This window comes from Prionailurus viverrinus, chromosome C1, assembly GCF_022837055.1.
Source record: "Prionailurus viverrinus isolate Anna chromosome C1, UM_Priviv_1.0, whole genome shotgun sequence".
In the NCBI taxonomy this organism is placed as follows: Eukaryota; Metazoa; Chordata; class Mammalia; order Carnivora; family Felidae; genus Prionailurus; species Prionailurus viverrinus.
Genome location: NC_062568.1, coordinates 196,199,621 through 196,220,534, shown reverse-complemented (window position 1 = coordinate 196,220,534; position 20,914 = coordinate 196,199,621). Strand labels below are relative to the sequence as shown.

General features: G+C 41.4%; 1 protein-coding gene across 14 annotated transcripts in view; it reads left to right on the top strand.

Annotated features, from left to right (window-relative positions):
• SRRM1 (serine and arginine repetitive matrix 1) overlaps positions 1 to 15,229 on the top strand; it is a 32,663-nt gene extending 17,434 nt beyond the window's left edge. For 6 of the 14 annotated variants that reach the window (XM_047870579.1, XM_047870569.1, XM_047870567.1 and 3 more), the window contains 8 exons: positions 1,078 to 1,164; positions 3,922 to 4,066; positions 4,457 to 4,498; positions 8,461 to 8,571; positions 10,632 to 11,096; positions 11,671 to 11,866; positions 13,371 to 13,580; positions 14,394 to 15,229. In XM_047870579.1, coding sequence (XP_047726535.1) covers positions 1,078 to 1,164; positions 3,922 to 4,066; positions 4,457 to 4,498; positions 8,461 to 8,571; positions 10,632 to 11,096; positions 11,671 to 11,866; positions 13,371 to 13,580; positions 14,394 to 14,498 — 1,361 coding nt within the window. In that variant the 3' untranslated portion in view covers positions 14,499 to 15,229. The remainder of the gene's footprint in view (positions 1 to 1,077; positions 1,165 to 3,921; positions 4,067 to 4,456; positions 4,499 to 8,460; positions 8,572 to 10,631; positions 11,097 to 11,670; positions 11,867 to 13,370; positions 13,581 to 14,393) is intronic. The other 8 variants (XM_047870571.1, XM_047870568.1, XM_047870577.1 and 5 more) reach the window with 5 other exon arrangements.
• The last annotated feature ends 5,685 nt before the right edge of the window (positions 15,230 to 20,914 follow it).

The window sequence follows — 20,914 nt, the reverse complement described above, 5'->3', positions numbered from 1 at the left end:
TATTTATTTAAAAAAAAATTTTTTTTTTTTTCAACGTTTATTTATTTTTGGGACAGAGAGAGACAGAGCATGAACGGGGGAGGGGCAGAGAGAGAGGGAGACACAGAATCGGAAACAGGCTCCAGGCTCTGAGCCATCAGCCCAGAGCCTGACGCGGGGCTCGAACTCCCGGACCGCGAGATCGTGACCTGGCTGAAGTCGGACGCTTAACCGACTGCGCCACCCAGGCGCCCCTACGTTTATTTATTTTTTGAGAGATATAGAGAGAAAGAGCACAAGTTGGGGAGGGGCAGAGAGAGGAGACACAGAGTCCGAAGCAGGCTCCAGGCTCTGAGCTGTCAGCACAGAGCCTGACGTGGGGCTTGAACTCACAAACCTTGAGATCATGACCTGAGCCGAAGTCAGAGGCTTAACCCACAGAGCCACCCAGCTGCCCCACTACTTAACTACTTTTTTTGTTTAATTACTTAATTTATTTGAGTCTCCTTTCTTAAATCTGAAATGCAGGTAACAGTATCATCCTTTAGGCTTTTGACAATTAACTGAAATAATGCTTATAAAGTTCTTAGTGCTTAACTTCACCTATAGTAAATAAGTTTATTTTTACTATATTTAGTGAACATAGTCTAAAGTCAGCTTTTTATTTATTTTTACTTATTTGTTTGTATTTTTAATGCTTATTTTTGAGAGAGAGAGAGAGAGTGTGTGAGTGGGGGAGGGACAGAGATGGGGAGACACAGAATTCGAAGCAGTCTCCAGGCTCTGAGCTGTCAGCACAAAGCCAGACGGGCTCGAACCCACAGGCCATGAGATCATGACCTGACACAAAGTTGGATGTTCAACCACCCAGGCACCCTTAAAGTCAGCATTTTAAATTGGGATTTTAAGCTTTTTGTGGTGGTTGTTAAAAATGTGTGTGTGTGTGTGTGTGTGTGTGTGTGTGTGTGTGTGTGTGTGTGGTTGTATTGCTTGACCCAATCGGATAAAAGTTTAAGAGACCATTTTCCATTTCAAGTATGTTACGTGTTCTGTATGTGTAACTAAAGAAACACTTTTCTAAATGCATCCATCTTTCAGAAGAAGATAAAGGTGGCAAAATGGCTGCAGCAGATTCTGTGCAGCAGAGACGTCAGTACAGACGACAGAACCAGCAGTCTTCATCTGGTATGGACATGGATTCATCTGTTTTCTACCTGTATTTCCTGATGAAAACTACTTAAAATATAAATATCCATCAGTGTAGTGAGTGTACTTAGGAAAAATACGTGCTTACATGGAAATCTCTTTAAGGGGAGGAAGTATTAGTTTTTGGTTTTTAGTTTTCAGTCTTAAAGTTTAATTTTCTTTTAAGTTGTTATGAACATAGTAGACCTTTATAGTACAAAAGTAAAAACAGAGGTATAAAATTTGGGAAAGTAGATTTTTTTTTAATGTTTTTTTTTTAAACATTTTTATTTATTTTTGAGAGATAGAGACAGAGCATGAGCAAGGAAGGGGCAGAGAGAGAGGGAGACACAGAATTCAAAGCAGGCTTCAGGCTTTAAGCTGTCAGCACAGAGCCCAATGTGGGGCTCATACCCACAAACTGTAAGATCATGACCTGAGCTGAAGTCAGATGGCTTGACCAACTGAGCCACCCAGGTGCCCAGGAAAAGTGGATTTCTTTTCCCAATCTCTAGTGTTACTCCTTAAAGCTTTTTTTTTTTTTTTTTTATGTTTGTTTATTTTTGAGAGAGAGAGTACGCCTACATGCGTAAATGGGGCAGAGACAGGGGCAACAGAGGATCCAAAGTAGGCTCTACGTTGTCAGCACAGAGGGTGAGGCAGGGCTCGAACCCATGAACCTCGAGATCACGACCTGAGCTGAAATTAAGAGTCAGACGCTCAACTGACTGAGCCACCCAGGTGCCCCTCCCTAAAGTCTTCGTTCAGAAATTTTCTGTGCCACGTATGCGGATCTGTGGTTTAAATTGGCAAAAAACGGGCACCTGGGTTAGGCGGTTAACCCAATCGGTTAAGCGACCCAACTTCGGCTCAGGTCATGATCTCACAGTTTGTGGGTTCGAGCCCCACATCAGCTCTGGGCTGACAGGTCAGAGCCCGGAGCCTGCTTTGGATTCTGTGTCTTCCTCCCTCTCTCTGCCCCTCCCCTACTCACACTCTGTCTCTCTTCAAAAATAAACATTTAAAAAAATAGGCAAAAAACAAAACAACAAAAAAATTACGTAAGCTCAAACTTTAGATTATGTTGTCTCCCTTTTTAACTTAATAGAGATATTTTTCCCTGTTCATAGATCTAATTTTTTAAATCACCAAAACTTTTTTTATTATAATAACATACTATGATTTATTGAGTCAGTCACCTACTTAGACATTTAGGTTGTTTCTGGGTTTTTCTGTGTGTGTGTATTTTGTAAATAATTGAGTAAATAATATTTGTTATTTAATTAATAAAAATTAATTATATTAGCTCAGTGGGTCTTTGTGACCAAGTCTAGATGTGCTATTTTTGCTTCTCAATTATAAGATAGAGACAAAAACACCCCACAGCGGCATTGGGTCTGTTAAAAGCCATAGAGCTTTTGCAGTTCTTTTAACATGAAGTTAATCATAGAAAGGTTTTAAAATGCATGTAGGTCTTGGGTGTTTTTTGGTGCTTGGGACTTTACTTTAAATGTAAGTTTTGATATTTGGGAATAATTGTTATTTTAAGTTCAGGAAACCCTGTGCAAACAGTTGGAAGTTTTTCTCTTTGCAGTCCTGGACGTTTGCTACCAGGTCTGTAAGGAAAGGCTTGTTACATACATTTTTTTTTTGTTTGTATGATAAGTGCTAGGGATGTGGAAATAAGTTCTTCAGACCCTAAGATGACTTTCAGTAGCTTTAAAAGTGCCTTAAAAAAAAAATTTTTTTTTTTAAATAAGTGCTCAGGGCACCTGGGTGACTCAGTTGGTTAAGTATCCGACATCAGCTCAGGTCATGATCTCACAGTTCGTGGGTTAAAGCCCCGCGTCAGGTTCTGTGCTGACAACTCAGAGCCTGGAGCCTGCTTCAGATTCTGTGTCTCCCTCTTCTCTGCCCCTCCCCCACTCACACTATGTCTCTCTCTCTCTCAAAAATGAATAAACATTAAAAATTAAAAATAAGTGCTTAAAGTAAAAGAATCAAGTAATTGCTTGAAGTGCTTTTTTTTTTTTTAATTTTTTTTTTTTTCAACGTTTATTTATTTTTGGGACAGAGAGAGACCGAGCATGAACGGGGGAGGGGCAGAGAGAGAGGGAGACACAGAATCGGAACCAGGCTCCAGGCTCTGAGCCATCAGCCCAGAGCCTGACGCGGGGCTCGAACTCACGGACCGCAAGATCGTGACCTGGCTGAAGTCGGACGCTTAACCAACTGCGCCACCCAGGCGCCCCTGAAGTGCTTTTTTTAATGTTTGTTAATTTTGAGAGAGCACATGAGTGGGGAAGGGGCAGAGAGAGAGGGAGAGAGAGAATCCCAAGCAGAGAGATCCCCGATGGCAGGACTTGAACTCACAAACCATGAGATCATGACCTGAGCCAAAATCAAGAATCAGATGCTCAACTGACTGAGCCACCCAGGTGCCCCACTTGAAATGCTTTTTAAGCTTAGTTATTTGGCAGATCACTAGATTCTTAAGGGATGCTTATGTCTTGTTGGAGTGTGCTATGGGAATGATTTATATAATTGTATAATAATATATGTTTATGCTTGGCTTTCAAGTCATTGACCATATATTGATAGTAACCTTTATTTAGAACTGATGGCTTACATACGTGCTCGCTACATTAGGGACTTAACTTGCTAATTTGGACACTCCTATCTACTTAGATTCATAAAATGTGGGCAGACTCTTAAGCATAGGTGTAATGTGGTTTTTTCTTTATTGTGTAATTATAGATTCTGGCTCCTCTTCTTCCTCAGAAGATGAGCGACCCAAAAGGTCCCATGTGAAGAATGGTGAGGTAGGCAGGCGGCGGAGACATTCCCCTTCCCGGAGTGCCTCTCCATCACCTCGAAAGCGCCAGAAAGAGACTTCCCCTCGGTAATGTCTTTTCTTCAGTAGTCTTCACTGGTGTTCTGTGTAGTTGTGATGAAACTTCGTAACTTATGGGATGGGCTACAGGTTTATTTTAGAAATTGGTTAATTCCTTCATTTCAAGGGCTCCTAGAAGGAGGTGGTCAGATTTGGGAGGTTTTGGAATTTTTCTTTGCTTTATTTGGTGGTTACCACTAGTAATGAGATGTTAAGTTTTGTACCACCATGTCATATGTCTGCATGACTAGATCAGTTAAATCATAGCATTAACTTCTGAATATCTTTGAACATGTAAAAAAAAAAAAAATGAATCTTCATTAGTGATACTTAACTCCATTGAAGTAAATAATTTGGTGAATGGAATTCTTGACCTTTGTTTTTCTCCACTGCTCTCAGGATGCAAATGGGAAAGCGATGGCAATCGCCAATGACTAAAAGGTTGGTTAGACGCTACTTTGTAAATTAGGGTTACATGTCAAAGTTTTAGTGACTTTATTTGCTGTTTAGGTAACCTGATGCCATTCCTAGGTATACAGTGGGTATGGTTGTGGAGAAGTTCCTCAGATGTTTAAGTTTATTAAAAGTGTATTTCTTTACATGTCAAATTAATGATAGACTTACACAGTGTTCATTTTAGAGTACCATTTGAGCTTAGATTTTTGTGCAATTACAGTACTTGGATATTTTCCAAGAGATAGGATAATAATAATTGCTCCTTAGATTTAGTGGGGAGGGACTTTGTGATGACTTTAGGGTAGACAAGAAAAATTTGGGAAAGACTAGAAAGACTAAAGATGAAAGTGAGGCTCTGGCTCTGTTGAGTGTTTCCCACAGTAGGAAAGTAGGTTGCATATTTTTATTGAACCTTTTTGATCAGGTATCTGTGGGATTGTAAAACGTAACATTTTAGAGCTTAAATAGAAATAGAAATCTCTAATTGTAGCTTATCCCATTAAGTGAGAAAAAGAAAACAGGCCCAGAAGTGGTAAAATGAGTTTGTTAGGGTAGTAAGTAAAGTGACAAAGCCAGATCTTCGACCCGTGCTATTGGCATTATACCATTATACTGTCTTCACTGGTCTTCTGCTTGGGGGGAAGGGGGGGTCTTAGCTGCTGCTGAATTTCTGAGTATCTTTCCTGAAATGATCACATTGTCCTGTTTATGGCTCACTTTTTGAAACTGTTTTGTTTTAGGTAGTCTCAATTAGTAAGAGTTCTCTTGGAAAGATTCTTTGGAACTAGTCAGCAATGTTTGCGATGGAACAAAGTAGTGTATTTGTGCTGCAGAATACTTGACAATAAAAAATAAAAAACCTTTAAGAGAAAGATAAACTTAGATGCTAAGGTATTCTGTTTCCAGCCATAATTACCCCTGACTTCTGTGAAAAGTCTAGTACAGCAGCTAAAAAGTTGCTTTACAAAATCAGGTTAGTGGTAAGATTTCTTTTTTCCACCTGTTCGGGAACTACTTTCTATATTGGAAAGCAATTTCTCCGCAACACTGATGTTCATTATCCTGCTCCAGGGTGTTTTGGTTTTCCTCTTTAAAAAGGCCTTGAGTTTTAGTGATGTTAGAAATTGGCTATCAGGTGTCCAGGATTTAAAGATGGAGGAAGAATTCTTTGGAATCATGCTTCAGTATTTATTCTGTTTATTTTTAAGATTTTATTTTTTTAAGTAATCTCTACACTCAACACGGGGCTTAATCACAACCCCTTGATCAAGAGTCACACGCTCCACTGACTGAGCCAGCCAGGCATCTCAGTAGTTACTGTATTTTTAAGAGGGGACATACAGCCTGGGTTTTTTTTATTATTTCCTACGTTAAGTTTAAATTTTGACAAAGTAACATTTTCCATGTTTGAAACACATGTCTCTGGGAGTGTCTCTGGGATCGAACACTCCTCAACTTAAAGGATAACGAGGTACATTGATCATAGTATTAAGAGGTTGGCATCACATCTCTATTTCTTTTTTTTTTTTTTTTTTTTTAATTTTTTTTTTTCAACGTTTATTTATTTTTGGGACAGAGAGAGACAGAGCATGAACGGGGGAGGGGCAGAGAGAGAGGGAGACACAGAATTGGAAACAGGCTCCAGGCTCCGAGCCATTAGCCCAGAGCCCGACGCGGGGCTCGAACTCACGGACCGCGAGATCGCGACCTGGCTGAAGTCGGACACTTAACCGACTGCGCCACCCAGGCGCCCCTCTATTTCTTGTCTTCATTACCAGCATGGCTAGTGAAGTGAGGTTGTTCTGAGAGCAGGCTGGCCCCTTCTGATAAAACCTGTCTTCCTGCATACTTGAGGGTTAGTGACATCACATATTGAGACTTACTGAAACCGGTTCTCACGCAATTTGAGGGCACACTTTCCTACTCAATTTCTGCACGCAGTTGAAAGCTTAGCTTGGCATCATTCAGAGTAACACTAGAAAATGCTTAGCTTTCTGTTGTTAGATTAAGCGGATGAAATCTATTAAGGATTCAGAATTTCGAATAATACAGTGAACAAGCTTGACCAAATCTTGGAAATATATTAAACCTGGCATTTATGTCTTTTTTCTTCTTCTTTTTTTTTTTTTTTTTTTTTTAGTGTACACAGAAAAATTGAAATAGATTGATCTCAAAGAAATCAGCTTTTTGTTTTAACTCGTAAAATGTGTGCCTTACCAGCTCAGGTAGAACCCTGTAGCCTTCGGATCATAGAGCCGTGTGGTGTCAAGACTCCAGTCTTAAGCGATTATTAGATTTTTCTGGCATTCCTTAAGTTATGCTAGTTTGGTTATGGTGTTATTTGTTCTTTTTGGTTATTTTCCTACATAGAAACAGGACATCGAAGGTCCTCACTGGAAGGGACCTTTTGGTTCCTCTGAGCCTTTCATTTTACAAGTGAAGATGAGGCACAAAATAAATATCTCAGGCCATTAGTGTATCATAATAGATTCTAATCTGAGTCCCAATTTTTTAATGAGAGTTTCTGGTTAGATTTAAAGAGAAGTTACATAATCAACAGTAATAGCCTCTTAGGTTATTATATTTACTGATAACATTGGGAGTTCTTTATATCACTTCATTTTCTAAGTTTGCACCTGTAAACTTTTCTTTCTTCTTTTTAAGTTAAAACCCAAATGTCTTCTCCTATTTGAAATCTTGCTTACCTGTTGAATCAGTACTGTGGTCATCTTGTCTCCCCAGGTCCTGTAATTCTCAGGTTAACCCCGCTAGTAAAGTGGTTTCTCCTTTACTGTATTTTCGTATAATTAGTAGTTCGGTATCTACATTTCATTTCATCCAAAGCTTTTCTGTCTAGATAGATTGCCTTTTGTAGTTTATTATAAATCTGTTCCAAGTGAAGTCTTAGTCCCCACGAGGCATAAACAAATTGAAATTGAAAATTAAATTGTGAAAATAAAATTTAAATGAATTTCAGAATTTTTTCTGTTCTGTTAGTAACAGAGCACTCTTTAGTTTTAAAGGGAGATCAAGACTAGTAAACTGTAGAAAATATTTCCAGATTCACAGGAAACCTCAGTCCTATGCTGGGCAAGAATTTGAAAACTACATTATGTGATTATGGCAAACTGGCTTGGTGTATATTTTAATATAAATCTGGGGAGATTGCTATGAGTTAGTCCAGTTGATACAATTTTATTTTTCATGTGTGCATTTGTGTTTGTTAAGTGTGTAACAGCTCAGAATTAAGGTTCCTAAGATTGTGTTTCAACCACACTGCTCCCAGTGATAGCTTTAGTGCTCAATTTTTAATCCTTTGTTTTTGAGATAGTGTTTTTAGTTAATAGTGAGCCAACTCTTGAATACTGGAAATACATTTTTAAAAATCGAGAACTTGGAACAGTGACATATAGATCTGGGGCCATAAGTCCCCAAATTTAAAATTTCTGAGTTAGAACATTGAACTTTTCTGGGTTTTAAAGCAGTTCTGTTTCTGATAAGGAAACAATCACCTAGAGAGCCTTTTTAGCACATACTGGCTAGACCATACGTAGTCTGGGCCTGGTGAGCACAGACTCAGATTAGTCTCCTAGGTAACTGATGTGCATTCCAATGCTTTCAGGCAGTGTTTTCGAACTTTTTTTTACCCTGTGTCATGTTGAGAATTTCTATATCATGACCCAGACTCTGCATATGTATATACTGAAACAAAAATTTTATAAAACAAAATTTACCGTTAACAAGTAAAATTATGATTTTCTAAAATGCTGGTTCTCAGACAGAGCCTTGCTAATGATCCTGTTTACTATGAAAAACATTGCTCTGAGGGATAGTGGAACAGTTGACTGCACTTTTGGTTAACAATGATTAAAACTATATCATCTGGATCACTTAATTGTAAATGCTGCTGACTCCAAATAACTTGTAATTTTTTTTTTTTTTTTTAGTGGTAGACGGAGGAGGACCCCCTCCCCACCACCCACCAGAAGGCGCCGTTCTCCTTCTCCTGCCCCTCCTCCTCGAAGGCGCAGGTCTCCCACACCGCCACCTCGACGAAGGTATTTTATCGGATTTGCTAGTTGTAGCTGATGGGAACAACTTAACTTTTTTTTTTTCTTTTTTAATGTTTATTTTTGAGAAAGAGAGACAGACTACAAGCAGGGGAGGGGCAGGGAGAGGGAGACATAGAATCGGAAGCAGGCTCCAGGCTCCGAGCTGTCAGCACAGAGCCTGACGCAGGGCTCAAATGAGCCATGACATCATGACCTGAGCTAAAGTCAGATGCTTACCTAACTGAGCCACCCAGGCGCCCCTAAAATGGTTATATTTTAAGGTGTGTGAATCACATGTCAACAAAGATGTTAAATTAAAAGGTGAAGTCACTCTATTTTGTGATTATAAAGGGAAAAATACTAAGTTTTACAGTGCGGAATTCTGTCAGATACCTCCTTAAGTAAGGATTCAAAGTTAGCAGTAACACATAGTGGTATTATATAATTCCCAGATACCTCTGTAGCAGCCTTACCAATTCTACAGAACCTCAGTCAAATTTATTAGGATATATCAGACAAACCCAATTGAAGGATATTCTACAAGGTAACCGACTAGTACTCTTTAAAAACACCAGTCACGTAAGACAGGAATGGTTATGTATTGGCAGAAACTAAGGACGCATGATAACTAAATATAATGTAGAATTCTGATTTTTAGAACCTGGAACAGAAAAGAGGCATTAGTGGGAAACTGTGGAGTTGTATTTTAGTTAATACCAAGTTAGTGCTAGGATTAATTTCATAATTTGGATAATTTTTTTGTGGTTATGTGAGCTGTTAAGTGGCAACTCTCCATTATTTTTGTAACTCTTCCGTAAATCGAAATGGTTTCAAAATAAAGGGGGGAAAAGATTTGTAATGATATTACTCAAATACGTTACCAAGCAATATGAGTGCCCGTTATATGCCAGGTAAAGTGCTGTAGGTGTTTTATATACTTCATTTCTAGTCCTTGAGGTGAACTTACTTGGTAGGTGGTATTGTTCCCATTTTTCAGGTGAGGAAATGGAGGTTCCCATTACCATGTTGAACAAAAAGTGGTCTATTGTAAAGTTGAAGATACTTTTAGCTTAAGGTCTGAACATTTCAGGAGCAAATTAGGCAGTTGGAACTGAATGTTCTATTCAGGTCTAATTTTTAAAGAGGCATGTGAGGATTATGGAGGAAATAAGCATTAAGAGGAAGTCCAGCTTGGACTTCCTCAGCGAAGCATTGTTCTAGTAGGTAGACTTACAGTCAAAAGTGGTTTTTGAGACATAAAATGCAAGTCTGTCCTTGGCAGGGTGGTGTGGGTGTAGAGATATCTTTTAAAACTTGTGCAAGTGAACTCTTGTTATTAATACTAAGTCTAAATGCCAGCTCAAGAGAGCACCACATAGAAGAGCTCTTTAAAGTACAGATTTCCTGGGGCTCCTAGGTGGCTCAGTCGGTTGGGCGGCTGACTTTGGCTCAGGTCATGTTCTCACAGCTTGTGAGTTCAAGCCCCGTGTCGGGCTCTGTGCTGACAGCTCAGAGCCTGGAGCCTGCTTCGGATTGTGTGTCTCTGCCCTCTGCCCCTCCCCCGCTCGCTCTCTCTCTCTCTCTCTCTCAAAAATAAGTAAACACCAAAAAAATAAAATAAAGTCCAGATATCCTAAGTTGCCCATAGTAAGAGTCCTGCTAATGTATTTGGCTAGCTATTGCATGATGATAAGGATGTTCAGTTTATGCAAGATTCTCTTCTCAGAAAAACATTCAGATTCCATATGGATTACGTTAAATGACATAATAAACTTTAATTCCAAAAACTTCAGATTTCTCCATTAAGCAGAATGTCCTCTTTTATAGTCATCTAGGATAAATCCACTAAGTGATTTCTTTTCCTTTAAATGAGGATAAAGGCATAGTGTTTCCAATTAAATATTTTTTTAATTAATTAATTAATTTTTAATTAATTCCAATTTTTAATTGGAAACACTTTCTGCCTGGTGCTAACTACAGTGGCGCCATAACTGCTGGTTAGTTTTCTGTGCATCCTGTTGCCTTATTCTACTGGACCTTCCGACTTAATGGTGTATTTTTCCTAGGACTCCTTCTCCTCCCCCCCGGCGCCGCTCACCTTCCCCAAGAAGATACTCTCCTCCAATACAGAGGAGATACTCTCCTTCTCCGCCTCCAAAGAGAAGAACGGCTTCTCCACCTCCCCCTCCTAAACGTAGGGCCTCGCCATCTCCACCACCAAAGCGCCGGGTCTCCCATTCTCCACCTCCCAAACAAAGAAGCTCCCCGGTCACCAAGAGACGTTCGCCTTCGTTATCATCAAAGCATAGGAAAGGGTCTTCCCCGAGCCGATCTACCCGGGAGCCCCGGTCACCACAACCAAACAAACGGCATTCGCCCTCACCACGGCCTCGAGCTCCTCAGACCTCCTCAAGTCCTCCACCTGTTCGAAGAGGAGCGTCATCATCACCCCAAAGAAGGCAGTCCCCATCTCCAAGTACTAGGCCCATTAGGAGAGTCTCCAGGACTCCGGAACCCAAAAAGACAAAGAAGTAAAAATATTTTATGCTTTTTTGGTTGGGAACACTAATTTGCATAGCCTTTTATGTTTGGAAGCCTTTTTTACCTTTACTGAGAAATTACAGAAAATTAGCTGGTGGGAAAACAGGCTTGTGAGGCAGGTTAAAGGTACTACTTGCAGATTCATTTTCTGTTTTCAGGGTAGTTCCTTTTGGCACACACTAAATGCCATAGGATTTTACTTGGTTCTTAGGGGTTGTCTGGTTTATTGAGGGATGTGTGTTTCCAAAACTGAACTCTGAAGTAATGCATAGAACATTTTCTTGCACGGCTATGTATGACTGATAAAAGCAGTCTTGATTACAAGGAATTGGGCATTCTTAATTTCATATAGGAAGTATTAACAATGGATAGAGGATTATGGGACTTAAACTACTCTCCAGGAGACTTAGATGATATGTGTTAGTAGAATCAGCTAGCAAACTAAGTACTCTAAAATACTTAAAAGTGTGTGACTTCATTATATAATGGAAGTGGGTTATTTTCTCTTGGGAAAGACCTTTGTTCTTGGATATTAAATGTTTTGTTCTTCCCCTCTATTTCTAGGGCTGCCTCACCAAGCCCTCAGTCTGTAAGGAGGGTTTCATCCTCCCGATCTGTCTCAGGATCTCCTGAGCCGGCAGTTAAAAAACCCCCAGCACCTCAGTCTCCTGTCCAGTCTCAGTCACCCTCTACCAACTGGTCACCAGCGGTACCGGTCAAAAAGGCTAAAAGCCCAACACCAAGCCCATCTCCGGCAAGGGTATGTGTCTGCCCTGTTTTATCTTTATAATTTTATGTGGTCACTTGGAAGCAAAGACAGTTTTTTTTTGTTTTTTGTGGCTCAGAGCAGCAGCATTTTCTTTAGTTCAGATGGACTTCAAGGAAGCACAGATTAAGTGGTGGTGGTTGCATCATAGTCCATGCTTAATATTCTAGCCACCCACTAATTGACATTATGTCTAATACTGTAAATTGTATAACCTTGGTGGTTAAAGTTGGACTGTATTTCTGCTTTTCGACACATTTGGGGACTGTTAAGATCACAGAATCAGTAAAACTTTCAAAATTAGATCGTGTGTGTTAGTATGGCTCCTTTGTCATAAAGGAAAAAATTCTAATGTTAACAGTGGTTATATGTTAGAAAGAGAAACGATGAGTAATCTTAATTTTTCTTTACATGTAGTGCTCTTCTTTTTTCTTCAATAGGAAATACATTTACTTCTTTAACAAAAAATGAGTTGTAAAGCCTGAGAATTACTGGCTGAAATGGGAAACAGCTGACCTTTGAGCAACGTGGGGCAGGGCCACTTCTCTGTGGAGTCTTTTTGATCAGTACAGAACAGCACTGTGCATGTGTTTCCTCTTCCTTACGCTTTTCTTAATATTTACTTTTCTCTAGTTCACTGTATTGTAAGAATGCAGTGTATGTTTAACATTCAAAATACGTGTTAATCAACTTACCAATAAGGCGTCTGGTCTACATAGGCTGTTAAGTTTGGGGACGGGGAGTCCAAAGTTACTGCAGATTTTCAAAACTATGTGGGGGATTTACCTCTTATGCCCCACATTGTTCAAGGGTCAACCGTATGCATTGACAAGCACACTACCTCCATTCTAGAGATAAGAGAAGTCATACGGTGGCTAGAGACCTGGCATTCATACAAGCGTATATTTAGAATAATAGCTGTATTTCTTCAAATCCTGCTACCTTTTGGGCTCTTATTGTGGATGGTTTACAGATACACCCATTTGATTCTTCTAACAGCTTTATCAGGGATTGCTGAACCAATTTTAGGTTGACAAAAGGGGCTCAGAAAAAGGGGATTTGTCTGAGGTCAGATGATTAACAGGTTCGGGAGCCAGAATTCACCTCAGACCCAGTTGAGTTCAGAGACATCTTTTCCTTTGCACGTGCTGCTTTTCCTTACATCTGGAGGTGTCCCCGGATCCTGGAGCCCTGACTTGCAGCTTGTGGCTTGGAGACCTGGTGTAATGTGAAGTTAGTTGGGGAAAATCATATAGAATCCGTTCCTTCGGGGTCCATTCTGACTCTTAAAATCCACGAAGAGCATCTTTGCTTTCATTGTGGTTCTCCTCTCCAGAAATCGTTTTCCTGGTAGGAATTGGCCTTGGGCTTTTCCACTCCCCGAGGCCTTAAGAAATCCTGGGATTTGTCCATTTAGTTATTATCTTGAAGGAATAAAATGTTAAGTTGGCCAAAATTTTAGGGTGATTTTATTTTTGTTACTTTTCTGGATTTTTAGAACTCAGACCCAGAAGGAGGTGGAAAGAAAAAGAAGAAAAAGAAGGACAAGAAACACAAAAAGGATAAGAAGCACAAGAAGCACAAAAAACACAAGAAGGAAAAGGCCGTGGCTGCAGCCGCTGCGGCTGCTGTAACCCCTGCAGCCATTGCTGCTCCCACAACCACATCAGCACAGGAGGAACCAGAAGCGGAGCCCGAGCCTAAGAAGGTGCGTATGGATGTTGTCTTGCCGTTTATACAGATGGCCAGATATTTGATTTTGAGAGAGGGCACAAGTGGGCGAGGGACAGAGAAGTGGGGCTCAAGCTCACGAACTGTGAGATCACGACCTGAGCCGAAGTCAGATGCTTAACTGACTGAGCCACCCAGGCATCCTAACTAATTTTTTACAGTAATTGACTCCTCGGCTGTTAGCTGTCTTCTGGTCTATTCCTTGATGATCTACCAAGAACAGGAATTTGCCAAGGCTAAGGAAAAGAGTATGAATGACTACCAAAAGCTTAATGTGTATTTAAAAAATAACGTTAAGGTATAATTAACATGCCATCTACCCATTGACGGTGCGTGATTCAGAAGCACCTGGTTGGCTTAGTTGGTAGAGTATGCAACTCTTGGTCTTGAGGGTCGTGAGTTTGACCCCCACGTTGTGGGTGGAGATTACTTAAAAATAACGCTTTTAACATTTTTTTAGTTTAGTTTTGAGAGGGAGAGCACGAGCAGGGGAGGGACAGAGAAGGGGGAAGAGAGGATGCAAAGTGGGTTCTGTGCCAACAGCAGCAAACCCGATGCGGGGCTTGAACTCACCACGAGACCGTGACCCGAGCAGAAGTTGGACGCTCAACCGACTGACCCACCCTGGCGCCCCAAAAATAAAACTTAAAAAAAAAGAAACTATATGATTCAGGGGTTTTTAGTGTATTCATAGAGTTGTGCAGCTGCTGCCACGATGTGGCTCTGCCCTGCACCCCACACCTTTTCGCCAGTTTCTCAAGACTCACCAGTGTGACTCCTCTGGTTTTAGGAGACCGAAAGCGAGCCCGAAGACAACCTCGATGACTTAGAAAAGCACCTGCGTGAAAAGGCGCTGAGGTCGATGCGGAAGGCTCAAGTGTCCCCACAGTCTTAGGTGGGAATGTGTGTTACGATGTACATTTTATTTGGTTTGTACGCAATTCAATTTCAAAATTGCTAAAATGTGTTTGAGCTTTAGACTATAACATTTGTTGTAATAATTGCTAGGTTGAAGTTCACCATGTAAAAAAAAAAGGGCATGGATTTACATTGCAAAAGGTGTCCACAGTGTATTAGTGACATTCTTTCATTGACAGCTGACATAAATTTCATTTAGAGTGAAATATTTTAAGCCAAAAAAAATCCCCTTTTTAAAAAAGGGGGTTTCAATATTGTTGGCATTCTTATGGTTTCTTTAAAGGCCTTGGCTATTCCCAGAGGTTTTCCTTTCTTTTCGGTTTTTTGGTTTTTTTCCCCTTTATTTTTTCTCATTTGAGTCTTAGCACCCATTTAAGTTATGATGCTTCCAACCTTGTATGGTTTGCAAGCTAGCCCAGAAATAAGACCACTGTTGAACTACCACAAAAGTATAAATGAACATTTTGATGCCACAATCTTTCCTGTTGCCTGTGGAGTCTCTGCTGAAATGAATCCAGATTCGAGCTCTAGGATGAGACGGAAAATGAAAGCATGTTGTTTGCCAGGACACTGTGGGTTTATATGGATGTGTAACAAGTTGATTTGGAACACTGGAATTTCATTCTATTCTGTTGTGTTTTTTTTGTAAAGGCAATTAACTAGTCCCAGGAAGGATCCTTCAGTTATATAAAAGTTTGTTTTATGAAATGTCACGGCTCCATTCATAATTTTGTCTTGTTCTTCCAACTGGTATATACAACTTTCAGAGCTCTCTCATATTTGGAAGGCTGGAAGGGCCCAGACTTTGAAATAGTGTCTTGTTTTCACTGTTTTTGTTTTGTTTTTGTTTTGTTTTTTTTTTTTTTTAAACTAAAGCTATATAAAGCTTGTGGATTAAACAGAATAAATTTCTAAATTTAAAAACGTTTGCCACTCACTTTTACTTAATCGTCTCCATACTGTGGGAACCCACCTTTTTTAAAAAATGTTACAGTTAAGCCTATATTTTTACCCTCTTGGCACCTTTGACACAGTAAAGATTGAGCAAGGAAAGTAAAAGGTGGTGAAATTATTCTGCCGTCTTTATTTTAATTGATGTGGTACGTGCTATGAAGGGCGAGTGTATGGTAATAACATAATGGACAGGGCAGAGTCGACTCGGCACCTCAAGCAGAGCAGTATCTATGTATATGCCTACACACAGAAAATGCCTACACATCTTAACTTCAGGAAACCTCGGTGGGATGGTTTTTACCTGAAGGACATGGTCATAAAGGGGCTGTTTTTACCGTGGGTTTTTAGAGTGATTTGTAAAAAGGCAGAAGCTCAGTTAATGAAGCTGCTTCTATAGTGAACTAGAATCTATGATCGATAACAGAATCTTATGTGTGTGCTGTAACTTGAGTCTAAGCATCTTTCACGTGACTTCCTTTCGATTTTATAATTCTGTTATTTAAGGAAAGCGCAGAATGTGCAGTTTCTAAAATGGTCGTTGATGACTTAATCCCTTCCAGTGTGAGCTAACCAGTGAGCATCACTGGGTACTTGGACCTATCTAGCCAGTCATTCAGTCGGTCGGTCCATTTATTTACTTTTCCCGTTCATTCAGTATGCCTTCATTCTCCACTTGAGATTGCTCGGTAGGGTTAGCAGTAGCCTCCATTCTGCCAAACTGAACGATCGGTTCTTGATCCTTTACTGGCCCTTGGCTGGATTTGGCTCAGTCGCTCATGCCTCCTTTGAAACACTGCACTTGGGTGCTAGGAGATGCCACTGGTTTCAACCCTGGTTTCCCTCCTGTCTCATCAGTTGGTCCTTTTATATCTAATGGCTTCTTTCAAACGTAACGTGATGGAAGTTTGTCTTAGTCCTTGGTGGATTTCCCTGCATTTAATTCCTCATCCCTTGACTTTGAATGTCCTCTTTCTGTTAGTTTGTCGGTTACTTTCTAGTCTGAACTTCCCCCTCACCTAGACCCTGTCCAGCCACCTACTGGTTACCTCTCTTCGGGGGTCTAAAAGAGATACTGAACGTATCCAAAGTAGAGTATTTTTGATGCCGCCCTCTGGTCTTCTCCCCATCTTCTTCTTTCGGTCCACGTCGACTTCACTTACTCAGAGTTGGAGTGAGTACTGTTAGGAGCAGTGTCGTCTACGCTCCAGCACTTAGGCACCGAGGCCATCCCGTTCCCAAGTCCCAAGTCAGATCACAGTACTGCTCAAAACCCTCTGATAGCTTCCTGCCCCTGAGGAAAATCCACATTTTTTACTGTGGCCTCCCAGACCTGACACACCGGGTTGAGTCTGCTTTGGCAGCCGCCTCCATCCTTCAGTCTCGCGCCGAACCTGCTACCTTGCTCTCCCTGTGACCCGTCAAAGTTGGTTGCTCTTTCAGGACCTTCACACCCACTGTTCCTTCCTCCTGGGAGACACTGCTCCTGACCTTGTGGCTTATTTCCTTCCTTGGCTTTCCTCAGTCTTCCTGAGCTCCCCTTCTTTGTCTTCATATATAGCAATTATTAGTATCTGAAACGATCGTGTTTTTGGTCCCTAGGAACTCTGGTCTTGTTCGTGACCGTGTTCCCAGTGCCTGCTACACAGTAGAAGCACAAATACTTGACAAATGGATGAATGCATTTAACTGACTTGTCTCTGCACTTGCCAGGTGCAGCTAGGGTTTGAGGTAAAGAAAATGAAAAGACCGAGGTTGCTGCCACCAAGGAGTATTTGCCCGCTGGGGCTGTAACCATGCAGACACTTCGTAGTGGACAGAACGTCGTACAGACTCTGGTAGACCAAGGTTTCTACCGTAGCCTTCTGTGTAACCTCCATCAAGTTGTACTTGACCTAAGTCCTGCCATTTCCTCTTCTATAAGGGAAATAATGGTGGAATCTACCTCAAGAGTGGTTTCAGGGTTTTTTTAATGTGTTAGTTGATATGTATAATCCACTGATAGCACAAAGAAAGGTTCCCAACTTTGTAGCTAAGGACATGGATCCATTTTAGTAATGCAAATTTTAGTTTACACGTCTACAAAAGATTTTAACCAATCATCGCCCTATTCAATGCAATTTTCTTCCTTTTTGTTGTAACTCAGCCTAAAATTTCCTATTTTAAAGTATACAACTCATTGGTATTTAGTATATTCACGAGGTTGTGCAACTATCACCACTGTCTATTCCAGAACATTTTCATTGTCCTAAAAAGAAACCTGCTGCCCAGTAGCATTCACTTCTCATTCTCTTGACAGTCCCCTCAGCCCCAGCCCCTGACAACTACTTCCCGTCTATAGATCCATCTATTCTGGACATTTCATTGGAATCACACAAGATGTGGCCTTTTGTATCTGGCTTCTTTCATTTAGCATAATGTTTTAAGGTTCAACCATGGTGGTACTTTTTTTTTTTTTTTTTTAAGTTTGTTTATTTATTTCGAGAGAGCGAGAACTCCAAGCAGGCTTTGCATTGTCAGTACGCAGAGCCAGACGCGGGGCTCGATTCCACAACCGTGAGATCATGACCAAAATCAAGAGTCGGACGTTCAATCGACTGAGCCACCCAGGCACCTCAGGACTTCATTTCTTTAATTCCCAAATAGTATTCCCTTATGTGGTTATATCACATTTTGTTTGTCCCTCCATCAGCTGGACATTTGGGCTGTTTCCACTTTCAGGCTATTAAGAATAAAGGTGCTAAGAACATTTGCGTGTAAGTTTTTATGTGGACATGTTTTCTCTTGGGTATATACACCTAGGAGTGGAATTGCTGGGTCATACCGTAATTTAACTTTTTTAGAAACTGCTAGACCTTCCCAAAGCAGCTCACCATCTTACATTCCTACTGGGAGTGTATAAGGGTTCTAATTTTTCCGCATTCTTACCAGCACTTGTTATGTATCAATTTATTATCACCAGCCTAGTTGGTGTCACTGTGGTTTGATTTGCATTTCCCTGATGGCTGGTGATGTTGAGCATCTCTTCATTTGTCGGTACACCATAGCACTGTTTTAAGCTGGTTTGTATCTACATGAAGATTTTTCTGAAATTTCTGTAGGTTGGATCCAGGTCTCTCAGGGTCTGTAGAGGAGAGCTAATGATTCATTTGTAAAGTGCTTTGACATGTGCTCATACTCCCTGCACAGGTTGGGGCTAAACAAAAATTAGTTCCCTTCTTACAAAGAAGATCAGAAGACTCAGACAGTGTGACTTGCTTAAGGTAAGGGGTAGATGCAGGTCTAGTTAATACTGTCCTTCCTCTGGCGCCTGGGTGGTTCAGCTGGTTAGGCATCCAACTCTTGATTTCAGCTCAGGTCATGATCTCACGGTTTGTGGGTTCAAGTTCCATGTCGGGCTCCGCACTGGCAGTGCAGAGCCTGCTTGGGACTCTTTCTCTCCCCCTCTGTCTCTGCCCCTCCCCTGCTCGCTCGCTCGCTCGCTCTCTCTCTCTCTCTCTCTCTCTCTCAAGATAAATTAAAAACAAAGTACTGTCCCGGGGCACCTGGGTGGCTCAGTCGGTTGGGCGTCCGACTTCAGCTTGGGTCATGACCTCACAGTCTGGGTTTGAGCCCCGCGTAGGGCTGTGTGCTGACAGCTCAGAGCCTGGAGCCTGCTTCACATTCTGTGTCTCCCTCTCTCCCTGCCCCTCCCCTGCTCATGCTCTGTTTCTCTCTGTCTCAAATAAAGACACTAAAAAAAAAAATACTGTCCCTCCTACCATCTGATAAAGAACCCAATCTTTTTCTCAGTAGGTCTGTCTAGTATATCATAAAAGGTTTTTGCCAAGATCCCCTTTTATTTCAGGTGTATCAGAGGGGAGGGGCAGCCAGCATGCTCCCAAGATCCCGGAGAGTGGCAGCATCCGTGCAGAGGGCTGTGGACTCTGCTAACCAGAGGAAGCAGTCATAATCTCTTCGGGTAGGAGCTACTTTAAGGAAGTGTTTTAGAGTCTGCACGTTGAGAGCCAGTAGGGGATTATAATTTTACGATTACTGGATCACAACCAGCATTAAAGGAAAAAAAGTGAAATAGTAAATTTGGCTGTGAATTGTAGCAGGCTAAGTATCGTTTCGTGACGTGTCTATTCCCACGCGCACATGTGTAAGTGGGCTACTATGTAAAATGTAGTCTAATTCATAGTCAAAGTGGAAAGCCACTGCCGCACGCGCCGATCATCTGGTCCACCAGTGTTTAAACTGCCCTGCAGCACCCTAAGTGGGGGGGGGTGGGGGGTGGTTACGGTTCAGATTTTCTCTGTAAACCAGGGCTGCTGGTCGTACCTACCTTTGTGGAAGGACAGAGAGATGATAAAGGTAAGCCTTGGAGGTGCTTGACTCTGATACGTAGGTATCTAGGTACATACAAACACGTATTTTTTTCTTTCAACTTTGGGCTTTTCCTGTAGTGTTCTGTCTGAATAAAGGGATCTGCAACCAAACACCGTGTGAAAACCACCCATCTAGCCTAGCCCGTGTCTTCTACAGAAAAAGTACAAAGAGGAACAGACTGCCCCAAGGCCCTACACATCATAGTAAATAATACTCCCCCAGGTACTTTCCCACTTCATCGCCCTGCCTCGGCTGGGGGCTGTGAATGGCACCCAACCTTACGCTGTGGTGGGAGGAAGCAGACCCACTGAGATCTGCCAAGTGCCTCGGGAGCAGGGGTGAAGCAGCTTTCCGTGGGTATCGGTAATATGGAAGGAGAAACCCCATCTAGACACATGCAAGTTGGTGGATCCAAGAGTCCGACATCTGTTCTTTCAAGATCCTCCCTAGTGCACAACCAGGCAGGGACCCTTCTGGCATTTTAAGCACAGAGGCTTTGGCCTACACAGCCGACATGACCAGTGGGGGGTAACAAGTCTAACTGGGCTCAGCCCCACCAGGAGGGAGAAGCCCACCCAGACCGGCAGGATCTACCCAAGCAGCCAGGGTTTGCTGAGCACCTGGCAGGTGCTCAAGGCCGGTTCGGGGCTCCTATCCTGTGATTCCCCCGCTTCAATTCTCTTGTTTTTCTCTTGCCATTCTCTGGAATGTTCTCTCAATGTCCAAATCCTTTTTGGACTTAGGAATGTATATAAGACGATATTTTCTAATTATAAGGAAAATATATGCTGACTTTCAGAGAATTTGGGAAACAAAAATATAGAGAAAAAAATTGTTGGCAATCATACCGTCCTAATATAACCAAGGGCACCTGTGTCAGGTCAAGTTCTCTACCTGACTACGCCCAGTGCCCACTGAGCTCCCCCACGTCTAATATATGGAACAAACCAGGTCTTTTTCTTACCTATTTAGAAGTACATATCAGGCTCATACCGTATATATACAATAATGTTTAATAATTCTTTTTTTCATTGGGCATATCCTAAACTAAAATCGCAGAGTACATTGTAA